This window comes from Heterodontus francisci, chromosome 2 (genome assembly GCF_036365525.1).
Source record: "Heterodontus francisci isolate sHetFra1 chromosome 2, sHetFra1.hap1, whole genome shotgun sequence".
Lineage (NCBI taxonomy): Eukaryota > Metazoa > Chordata > Chondrichthyes > Heterodontiformes > Heterodontidae > Heterodontus > Heterodontus francisci.
In genome coordinates this window covers 7,070,806-7,082,897 of record NC_090372.1, presented here as the reverse complement: position 1 = coordinate 7,082,897, position 12,092 = coordinate 7,070,806, and the positions used below count along the sequence as shown (strand labels likewise).

At 43.7% G+C, this 12,092-nt stretch overlaps 1 protein-coding gene across 2 annotated transcripts in view; it reads left to right on the top strand.

The window, feature by feature from the left end:
- Positions 1-146: 146 nt before the first annotated feature.
- The window catches only part of drosha (drosha ribonuclease III), a 138,588-nt gene continuing 126,642 nt past the window's right edge, over positions 147-12,092 (top strand). For both annotated transcript variants that reach the window (XM_068053778.1, XM_068053768.1), the window contains exons 1-6: positions 147-196; positions 821-1,745; positions 3,305-3,385; positions 5,542-5,779; positions 8,542-8,683; positions 10,209-10,372. In XM_068053778.1, the coding sequence (XP_067909879.1) occupies positions 826-1,745; positions 3,305-3,385; positions 5,542-5,779; positions 8,542-8,683; positions 10,209-10,372 (1,545 nt within the window). In that variant the 5' untranslated portion in view covers positions 147-196; positions 821-825. The remainder of the gene's footprint in view (positions 197-820; positions 1,746-3,304; positions 3,386-5,541; positions 5,780-8,541; positions 8,684-10,208; positions 10,373-12,092) is intronic.

Genomic DNA, 12,092 nt, shown 5'->3' with positions numbered 1-12,092 from the left:
TTCAGTTTGCTTGGAAACAGAATGATGCACATTCTCCCCGCCCCCTGAATTATATTTGCAATTATTTTCTTCTGCATTGAAGCACCGCCTTGTAACTTTGAAAGACCAATAAGGACAGTCCATGGGCTGGGACTTCCGAGAGGTTCCGATGCTCCTGTATCTGTTTCCTGTAATTGCAGCCACCAGCTCCTAAACTGTAAGTATGCAGCAATTGCTAAATGCAACAAGTTATTTTTCACTGAGAATGCATTTGTAACATTAGATGTAATTATTATCTGCCACAGTTTATTATAATAGTGCCAGGTGATACAATGATGTGGGATGAATAAAGGGAAGTAATAACAGCATGGTAAGGGAATACACACACACACACACAGAGGGTGCTGCAAATCACAGATGGAAAAGGGCGGAATTAGGCAGTGAAATTATTAGAAGGAATATTTTATCAATATTTATCCCTCAACCAACATTACTAAAGGAGGTTATCTGGGCATTATCACGTTGCTGTTTGTGGGAGCTTGCTGTGCATTTCCTACATTACAACAGTGACTACACCTCAAAAATACTTCCATGGTTGTAAATTACTTTGGGATGTCTGGTGGTCGTGACCGGCGCTGTATAAATGCAAGTCTTTTGTCCATGGAAATCTTTGCAAGTTGCAGTACTTTAGGTCAGTCAGTTCTTTCTTTCTTCATGTGGAACTGGTTTGTGAATATACTTATATCTGTACAGATGGGATTCAATTGTGCTCAGACTTGATGTTTTACATCATAATACAGGAACATATTCAAGTCATTCTAATCATTTTCTTTTTTTAAAGGTACCATGTCATTTCACCCAGGACGAGGGGGAGCTACACACACTGGCCAAAACACTATCCCTAAGGTTGGGGGCCCTCGAGGTAGGGGTACCCCAGGAAACCGAATGCCTCAACAGAACTTTCAGCCTGCAGGTTTTCGACCTGTTCACCCACAACAGCCTCCGCCGTTATTTCCCCATGAGCAGCAGGTTGCCCCTCCATTGCCGCCTCCTCCCAGGTTTTCAACCCCACAAAACACAGGTTATGTTCCACCCAGCTTCATGCCCTACCAGCCCCACATTCCCCAGGCTGGTGAGATGGACATAAGGCAGAATGCTGTGCAGCAATGCCCTGTGCGCCCAAGGGCACCATTTCCTACTCCTCCAGTGCGTCATGGGTTTCCTGGTATGCCTTGCTTTCCTCAAGCACCTCCTGTACCAAATGCTGTGACCACAGTTCCAGGAGCCCCTGACAGACCAGCTGGGTTCCATCACATGATGCCCTCAGCCCCACCCCAGCCCCCTCCACCACTGATTGCCCCCCAGCAGATAAATTACCAGCCTCCGTACCCGATGGGCTATTCACAGCCGTACCCACTCCAGCATTTCAACAGCAGCTTTCAGCCGAGTCCCGGATCCAGCAGCTACCAGCAGGGTTCCGCGTCCAGCGGCTACCAACAGAATTCCGGGTCCCATCAATCCGATCACTTTAGGGACAAGCAGCACTACCCGTCGGAGAAGCCTCCCAGCGGTCGCCGTTCGCCCGAGCGAAGCCGTCACCACAAGGAGCGCAGCTACAGAAGCCACAGTGAGCGCCGCAGGCTGGAGTCCCGGGGGGAGCGCAGGGGCAGGAGTCCGGAACGGAGAAGGTCGGAGAGCAGCCGCCGCAGGTCAAGCCGTGATCGGGGGAGATCGCCACCTCGACACCGAAATCGTGATCACAGCAGGTGAGGACTTTTTAAGAGATAAACTAAAAGAGTAACAACAATGTCAGAAGCTTACAGTAAGTCACTCAGCTTCTGAGTCAGTGCGGTTAATCTTAACTGTGATATTACAGCAGAACATTTGAGTTTTGGTGTTTTGTATCAGTGTCCTTAAAAATGTGAAAAACAGTTAAGGAGCAAAAATTGGTAAATAGGGAACCATGGAACAGTATAGAACAAAAGGAGGCCATTCAGCCCATCGTGTTTATGCCACTTTTTTGAGTTAGTCCCACTTTCCTGCTCTTTTCCCCATATCCCTGCAATTTCTTCTTCAAGTCTTTATCCAATTCCCTTTTAAAAGTTATCATTGAATCTGTATCCACCATCCTATCAGTGCATTCCAAATCCAAACCACTCGTTGCATTTTTAAAATGTTTTTCCTCATGTCACTTCTGGTTCTTTCAATTTAACTCTGTGTCCTCTGGTTATCGATTCTTCGGCCATTGGAAACAGTTTGCTTTATTTACTCTAAACCCTTAATGATTTTAAACACCTCTATCAAATCTCCTCTTCGCCTTTTCTGCTCTAAGGAGAACAACCTCAGCTTCTGTCTATTCGCAAGATTGTAATCCCTCATCCCTGGAACTATTCCAATAACTCTCTTCTGTACCCCGTGCAAAGATTTTATGTCCTTCCTAAAGTGTGGTGTTCAGAATTGAACACAATACTCCATCTGAGGCTGCACCAGTGTTTAATACATGGTCATTGAAAGGTGGTTTATTATTTTTTTTAAAGTGGACTAGCACTCACTTTGCTTTTTGTAACAAGGATGTATACTGTGAGGAGGTGAGATCATGGACATTCTGTGGAAGTATGTAAAATAGTGAGCGGTTTAATAAGCTTATCTGAAGGGTGAGATACATTATCATTTTAAAACATCTTCAAAAGCTATTCATTCTTTAAGATTTTCTTTGGTAGGGATGTCTTGGCAGACAGTGAGAGATGATAGCTTGTCAAACGGTCGGTATCATAATCTGATTGTGATCTAAATGGTTCAGCAAACACTTAGTTCCAACGGAATATTGTGTGATCAGTTTTGAGACTCTGTACAAAGTGTTCAAATTGTAACAGCTCACACATCCAGCGCTGGACAGTGCGTGGCAGAATGATCTGTGAATGCGAGGACATTGCAGCTGATTGCAAATCCTGCTCTCCCCCAATATTCATTTGCCTGTCCTCAGCAGCAGTGGGTGGGGTCACTGTTTAATATCGACCATTGCTAATCAAAGTGTCACTCTCGCTGTCTTAAGCGAGCTTTGGTAACTCAGCACAGATCTGCGAGTGAACTTTGAATGCTTTCTGTTCGATGTGGTTCAGCTACCTACAGACTTTCAGCTGATAATTCCAATAAGGCAGGGCAGCCCAAGACTTTGCCAACTCGGAAAAGCTGAAACCTTAGGGAGTAAAAGCAATTGGTTCTGGGTTTTTTTCTCTTATCATGCTGCGTTCTGAAAAGGAAACATTTCTCCACAGTATTGGTCCCTTTTAACTGAAATGTACAAAATATTTTGTTCACCTCCCAGGGACAGACATAAGCACCGTGACAGCTACCGGTCCCCGTCCTACGACAGGCAGCACAGACGAGAGCGGAAAAGGACGCGTAGGTAAGTTTTCCTGGAACCTTCTTTGCCGTTCCTTCACTTGATAAAGTCGTGAGTCATTAGAAACTTGATTTGGAAAAACTGGCATTGATCACTTGCTTGTCGAGGCTGCTGACTGGTCTGGTGTGCAGAAGTTTAGCATTTACTGTTGATTCTGTGGTTAGCGGCCTGCTACTGTGTGAGCGGCTGAGAGATACCAGATGTGGACAATGCTGGGGTGTGCACCAAATCCTTCCAGTGAGGCTTGAGTCATTACAGCATAAAAGGAGGCCATTTGGCCCGTCGAGCCCACACCAGCCCAATATAGAGACAGTCCCATTCCCCCCGGTCTATATCTACAAGTTTATTTCCCTCAAGTGCTTATTTAATTTCATTTTGAAATCATTGATTGTCTCCACTTCCACCACCTTTGTAGGCAGCGAGTTTCAGGTCATTACCACTCGCTGTGTGAAAAAGCTCTTCCTCGCATTCCCCTTGCATCTTTTGCCAAAACCTTAAATCTGTGTCATTCAGCTAATGGGAACAGCTTTTCTTTGTCCACCTTATTTAAATTGTCATAATCTTGTACACCTCTATCAAATCCCCCCTTAATCTCCTTTGCTCCAAGGAGAACAACCCCAGCTCTTCCAACCTAACCTTGTATCTACAATCCCTCATCCCTGGAACCATTGCAGTAAATCTCCTCTGCACCCTCAAGAATCTTCAGATCCTTCCAGTGAGGCTGTATATTTAATTTAATGTCAAAATAACCTTGTGCTTTTTGTTGAATTTTATGGAAGTTAGAAAGTGCCGTAGCACAAAGACAATGACTTTAGAATAAGTTTCTCCTTGAATATTTAGACATTTTAACTGTGAACGGAGTAGGGTAACTCTGGAGGCAGCTATGTGCTTTCAGCTTGGCTACGTTTCCCTTAGTTTTATTCTAAACTCTGAGTATTTGCTAAAGCACAAAGGATGCTGACGACCATAATTCTGAGTGTAAGAGCTTCAAACTGATATCCCAAGCCCAACATCATCCCGCCTGTTCCAATGTGCATCTAATGGGCAGTCCGACCAAAAAACATTTCATTTAGTTAAAAATGACAGCTGAAGGTGCTGTAAAATTAAGTAATTTAAAGAAAAATGTTGGTGGTGGAAGTATACCTGCTAAGTTCCGACTTTCCAAATTAAGCAGTTTGCATCATTTACAGTTTACCTCGAGGTGCATTGAACTGATAAAGTAAGAGAATGAACATTTTCCAGTGTATGCGAATATTGGAATGAGGAGGCCATTCAGCCCCTCGAGTCTACTCTGCCATTGTTAGATTATGGCTGATCTGCAAATCCCTTGATTCCCTTGCCCAACAAAAAATCTACCCATCTTCATGTTGAAAGCTCCAGTTTACCCCCAGCATTGACAGCCTTTTGGGGCAGAGAGTTCCAGATTTCTGCTGCACTGCGAGTGTGGAGAAAGTGCTTCCTGATTGAACACCTCAAATGGTCCAGCTCTAACTTTAAGATTATGTCCCCTTGTTCTTGGTTTCGTCCATCATTACGGCACATAACGAGGCCATTCGGCCTATTCGGTTCGTGCTGGCTCGCTAGAGCAATCCCTGCTCTATCCCTGTAGCCCTGTAAGTTTATTTCCCTCAGATGACCATCCAATTTCTTTTTGAAAACGTTTGTCTCCATTTCCACCATCCTTGCAGGCAGAGAGTTCCAGGTCATTACCACCCAATGCATAAAAAAGTTCTTCCTCACATCCCCCCTGCATCTCTTTCCCAAAACCTGAAATCTGTGTCACTTACTCCTTTTGCCATCAGCTAATGGGAACAGCTTTCCATTGTCTATCTTATCTAAACCTGAGGAAATAGTTTCTCTCTCTATCTTGTGAAATCCTTTGAACATTTTATACACCTCAATTGGATCATCCCTCAAACTCAAGGGAATACAAGCCACGTTTACGCAACCTATCCTCATAATTTAACCCTCGCAGCACGGGTATCATTCTTGTAATCATACTATAACTGGTACAAATTCTTGTAGATGTGTTTGCAAATTGCTTTTATTTTCCTGACCTTCATTGGACTGCAGCAAACATTTGGTTGGTGAAGAACAAGTTTTTGTTTCGTTGCAAAGGATTGAAGTTGATTGAACTCTTTCTGTGCCTTTTCTTGAAGCCGTTCAAGCAGCAGAGAGAGGAAGCGCCCTCGCTGGGAGGATGAAAGAGACCGAAGGTCAGCGGGTCACAGTTCGAGTAAGGAGAAATCCCATTCTACCACTCAAAGCAAAGAGACTGAAGAGAGTTCCTTCATTGATCAGATTGAAGAGGAGGAAGAGCTGCTAAATACAAAGCCAGTGTGGATTCGCTGTACTCACTCGGAGAATTACTATTCCAGTGATCCCATGGATCAGGTGGTGAGGATAGCTTGATCATATTACATAGGATGTACAGCACAGAAACAGGCCGTGGGGCCCAACAAGTCCTGGCTGGTGTTTATGTGACACACCAGTCGTCTTCCACTCAACTTCATCACGTCCTATCGATATGTCTTTCTACTCCTTTCTCCCTCATGTGCTTATCTAACTTGCCATTAAAGTTCCACATTCTCACCACTCACTGTGTAAAGAAGTTTCTCCTGAATTCCCTGTTGGATTTATTAGTGACTGGGGCCATAAATGTAAGACAATTTCTTGACCCCCTCACAAGTGGAATTGTCTTCTCTACATTTACCTTGTCAAACCCTTTCATAATTTTACACAAGGCTCATAATGTTTGCATATTTTTGTTTGCACGGTTTGAATTATCCGCAGACCTACCTACCGGAGGGCTGTGCAGTGTTGGTAGAATGCTGCGCCTTACATAAACACCTGCTTGCCACGTTACAAATTTATATGGCACTGATTTTCAGCAACTTGGTGCCATTAATGTTCCCTGGAATTATAGTACTTAAAGACGCTGTAATTTGTAATCAGTACAATAAAGAAAATTTTGCCCATACTGTTAGAATTCCCCATCTCCCAAAAAATGTACATAGTATTATGTAGAATGTAGAGTCTAAAAGCAGGCCTCTTGGAGCCCATGTTGCTGTTTCTGTTCCACACGAGCCTCTTTCCACCCTACTTCATCTCACCTTATCAACATATCCTTCGATTCCTTTCTCCCTTGTGTTTATCCAGACTCCCCTAAAATGCATCTATACTATTCACCTCAACCACTCTCTGTGATAGTGAGTTCCACATTCTCACCACTCTCTGGATAAAGAAGTTTCTCCTCAATACTGGACCATCTTGTATTCAAGGCCCTGAATTTGTGATCTCGCAGCTGGTGGAAACATCTTCTTTACATCTGCCCTTTCATAATCTTAAAGGCCTCTATTCGGTCAGCCCTCAGTCTTCAGTTCTCGAGAGAAAAGAGCCCCAGCCTGTTCAATCTTTCCTGATCGGTCTAGTCAATGTTTTGTTGCACCTTCTGGCCAAATTACCTATCAACCTGCAAGTCTTTGGCTGTGGGAGGAAACCGGAGCACCCGGCAAAAACCCACGCAGTCACAGGGAGAACTTGCAAATTCCGCACAGACAGTACCCAGAATCGAACCCGGGTCCCTGGAGCTGTGAGGCTGCGGTGCTAACCACTGCGCCACTGTGCCGCCCAATAATATGGAGACCAGAACTGTTCACTGTACTTCAAGTGTGGTCCAACCAAGGTTCTATACACATTTAACATAACTTCTGTTTTTCAATTCTATGCCTCTAGACATTAACCCCAGTGCTTTTTTTTTTAAATGACTTCATTAACCTGTATTGCTATTTTCAGTGATTGATGTATCTCTTCCCCTTGAACCCTCTGCCTTTGACTGCATTCAGACTTTTATCTTCCAGAGGGTATGTGGGCTCCTTATTCTTGTGACCAACCTATAAAAGCGACACATCTGCTTTTTCAGATTTCTTCTGATGTGATGTCTGTCTTTGTCTTATTTTGCTGTACAATATCTGTAGGTTTTCTGAAGCAATTTTTTTTTCTCGTGTTTCTTAGTTGTTCAATGTTAGCCTCTGTAAAGTTTCATTCCTTCCTCCCTGCCTCCTCCTCCTTGTTTCCCTATTTTTAATCTTTCCCGCTATACTTCACTGTCTTGGTGATTTGATCACTTGATCTGAGGATCCCTGAGTGCATTAATGTACAAAGCCAATCCATTCCTAAAAAAGCAGTTGTACTGTGAGTAAACCATTCTTTCCACTTCGCTGATGTGCATTTTCCTACTGAGGTTTGTCTTTCCACACAATGTCTGATCTGAGTTGCTTCAGCTCAGTGTTTATCAGAAACCTGAATTGATATGACCTTGTTGGTCTGCATGGAACTTTGCCAGTGTTGGATTGGTTTTGTATGCAGACACAGAGTAGACAAACCTGCCAATTTTATTTGAGCACATGAATTCCTTGCATTGTAGGCTTTTGATGACAGCAGCAGGGCTGTCAGTAGGAGGTTTGTTAGAAAGCGCAGGGAGTAAAAGGGAAAATGGGAGCTATAAAATGTCGAATGACAGCTTGCCGTTTGCAGAATCCGCAATCAGAATGTCTGCCTACTATATGAAGTAGAAGTTACTAGATTCCTAGCGCTGGTAATGAACAACCCTCGGGTCTGTACAATACTGTGCAACCACTGTTCCTGGACACTTCAATATTATTCACTGCTTGGTTAAGGTGCCCTTGTATTGTGTTCAATATTTCCATGTGTTTTGTATTTGATAAATTTTGAAATAATTGGTGAAAGAACTAGAGGGGAAATGAGAAATGTTTATCACCGAGGAGAGTTGTTAAGATCTGGAACGTTCTATCTGAAAGGGTGGTGGAATTAGAATCTGCTGGAGCTTCCAAAAGGGAATTGGATGTGTACTTGAAGTGGACTAATTTGCAGGGTTATGGGGAAAAAGCAGGGCTGTGGGACTAAATTTGACAGCCTTTTAAAAGACCTGACAGAGACTTGATGGGCTAAATGGCCTCCTTCTGTGCTGGAAGGTTCTATGGTCTTCTATTACAGACTGTGCTAACAAAGTGATGCTTTCTTTCAGCATTCCCGACATTAAAAAAAAATCAGGACTTAAAAGTTTTGCAAGCATTCTTCTTGCTCCGAAAGAAACAGATTTGTAAATGCACATACCAAACTGACTTTGAAAATTTCAGGGTGACTCCACTGCCGTCGGCACGAGTAAACTCCGGCAGCTTTATGCAAAGTTTGATGAGGAACTCGGGCAGAGACAAGCAAAGGCAAAAGCTGCCAGACCCCCATGGCAGCCACCGAAAACCAAACTGGATGAAGAACCAGGTATGAAAATCTCTGATTTTAAAAGAAATATTTATAGCCAGGCACTCCCCTGAAGATTCAGCAGGCTTATCTGATAAGTAGCTGAGCTATAAAAGCACCCATATGATTCCCAAAGCTCTCCTCCACTTGGGGTTTTTCTCACCTCTTGCCGGGGTCTGTTGTAGACAAACTGTAAGAGATTGGGTTCGATGATTCATCACTGCCCCATTATTGTTGTAACAGGTGATTACCAGGTTGATGGAAGGTGAACTGGATGGGCTTTAGTCCTTTCTCAACTTGTAATTCCTATGTTCCTATCTGTTTCGAATGTTTTGAATGACCCACTCGAAGACAATAGCAGCTGCCAACCCACAGAAATCAAGAACAAAATACTGCAGATGCTGGAAATCTGAGATTAAAACACAAAGTGCTAGAAATCCTCAGCAGGTCAGGCAGAATCTGTGGAGAGAGAAATAAGAGTTAATGTTTCAGGTCGATGACCTTTTTTCAGAACTCATGTAGAATTGGATAATTATCTGAAGGGAAAAAATGTGCAGGGCTATGGGGAAAAGGTTGGGAAGAGGAACTAGGTGAGTTGCTCTTGCAGAGAGCCAACACGGAAACGATGGGCTGAATGGTCCCCTTCTGTGCTGTAACATAGAAAACATAGAAAATAGGAGCAGGAGTAGGCCATTTGGCCCTTCGAGCCTGCTCCGCCATTCATTATGATCATTGCTGATCATCCAACTCAGTAACCTGTTCTTGCTTTCCCCCCATACCCTTTGATCTCTTTAGACCCAAGAACTATATTCTTTTTTTTATAGAGATACAGCACTGAAACAGGCCCTTCGGCCCACCGAGTCTGTGCTGACCAACAACCACCCATTTATACTAACCTTACAGTAATCCCATATTCCCTACCACCTACCACCACTAGGGGCAATTTACAACAGCCAATTTACCAATCTTTACCAATCACCTGCAAGTCTTTGGCTGTGGGAGGAAACCGGAGCACTGGGCGAAAACCCACGCGGTCACAGGGAGAACTTGCAAACTCCGCACAGGCAGTACCCAGAATCGAACCCGGGTCCCTGGAGCTGTGAGGCTGCGGTGCTAGCTACTGTGCCACCCCTATTCTGTGATTCATTGACCTTCCTGAACTAGGCTGTTGTCTCTGCCTTATCTCAAGCATTCTACATCAGAGAGTTTGAGATGTGTATCCTTCACATCCTGCCTGCAGACTGCACTGGCAATAACCAGTTTTAACCTGGTATGTTTTGTGAGCAGCAAGAAAGAATCCAATGAGTGAACAATCTGAGACTAAAATACTTACTTTTTGTCAGCACCTACATGTCTTTAATATTCTCGATAGTACAATATTGTAAGTTTGATCCTTGTTTAAAACAAAGCAAAAATTGTCAATTAGTTAGACCTGCTGGATTACTACTGTCCTGAGACCTTTTGAACCATTTAATATTTCCTCATAGCCCAAGCAAATGGTCATTGAATTTTAATAAATGTTTGAATGTGATTTCTTTCTGCACAGATGCCAGCTCCAGTGACTCGGGCTGTGACTCGGATGATAACAGCAGTGGGAGCAGTACCTGCAGCTCGGACTCTGAAATTATTGATGTAATCGAAGAAATCAAGCGTAAAAAGGCCCACCCTGATCGATTGCACGAAGAGTTGTGGTACAATGATCCAGGCCAGGTGTGTCAGCCTTTCTGTCAGAGAGACCTTGGGGTGCAAGTACATAGTTCCCTGAAAGTGGCAACACAGGTAGACAGGGTGGTGAAGAAGGCGTATGGCATGCTTGCCTTCATCGGCCGAGGCATTGAGTACAAGAGTTGGGACGTCATGTTACAGTTGTACATGACGTTGGTTAGGCCGCATTTGGAGTACTGTGTGCAGTTCTGGTCGCCGCACTACAGGAAAGATGTGATTAAGCTAGAGAGCGTGCAGAAAAGATTCACAAGGATGTTGCCTGGTTTGGAGGGCTGGAGCTATAAAGAGAGATTGGATAGGCTGGGTCTGTTTTCCCTGGAGTGAAGGAGGCTGAGAAGGGACATGATAGAGGTATATAAAATTATGAGAGGCATAGATAGGGTCAATAGCCAGAGTCTGTTTCCCATGGTAGGGGTGACTAAAACTAGAGGGCATTGATTTAAGGTGAGAGGGAGAAGGTTTAAAGGGAATCAAAAGGGTCAATTGTTTACACAAATAATAGTGGGTATCTGGAATGAGCTGCCGGAGGAGGTGGTGGAGGCAGGAACAGTAGCGACATTTAAGAGGCATCCGGACAGGTACTTGAATGAGCAAGGCATAGAGGGATATGGAATTAATGCAGGCAGGTGGGATTAGTATAGATAGGCATTATGGTCGGCATGGATGCCGTGGGCAGAAGGGCCTGTTTCTATGCTGTATGACTCTATGACAATGATACAGGACAGAAGGAGGCCATTCAGCCCTTCTCTCAAAAGGGCTGGAATACAAAGGGGAGGAACTTATGTTGCAGTTTTACAGAGCTCTGGTCAGGCTCCATCTAGAGTAATTGTGTTCAGTTCTGGGCACTGCACCTCGGGGCAGATATATTAGCCTTGGAAGGGGTACTGAGCAGATTCACCAGAATGATAAAAGCAAAATACTGCAGATGTTGGAAATTTGAAATAAAAACAAAGTGCTGGAAAAACTCAGCAGGACTGTCCGCATCTGTGGATAGAGAAGCAGAGTTAACGTTTCAGGTCAGTGACCTTTCATCAAAACTGAATGTTCTAGTCCCAGTATCATTCTGGTGAAATAAAAAGGGTTAATATATGAGACCATGTTGCCTAGACTAGGTTTGTTTCCCCTTAAGGAAGATTAAGGGGCGATTTTAATTGTGTTGAAGGTGATTATAAAGGAGTTGATAGGATAGATACTGAGAAACTATTTCTTGTATCCAAAAGAAGAGGTTATCAGTTTAAAATTAGAGCTAAGCCGTTCAAGGGTGATGTCAGGAAGCACTTCTTCAAAACTGAGATTGATAGGTTTTTGTTGGACGAGGGGATTAAGGAACCAAGGCAGGTGAATGAAGGTAACATACAGATCAGCGATGATCTAATGAATGGTGGAACAGGCTCGAAGGGATGAATGGCCTCCTCCTGCTCCTGTGTTGGGTGGTGCAGCTGGTACAAGTGCCAAGTTTTGCTGGAGGTGCCAGGGGCGTGGGCCTCTGCAGGGAAAATTTCAGAGAGATATCTAAGATACAATGGGAAACTTCAGTGAGTTTTATTTCCTAAGTGTTATCTGGGCAAATGATGTTTGCTGTCCAATAATTAACAATGCAGGAAAATTATTCTCCTATAGAATTACAGTTTGTCCACCTACTAACCTTTTGGTAAGTGCTGTGCTTTTAGTATCCCAACATTACAAAAATAGCATGCTAGTATTC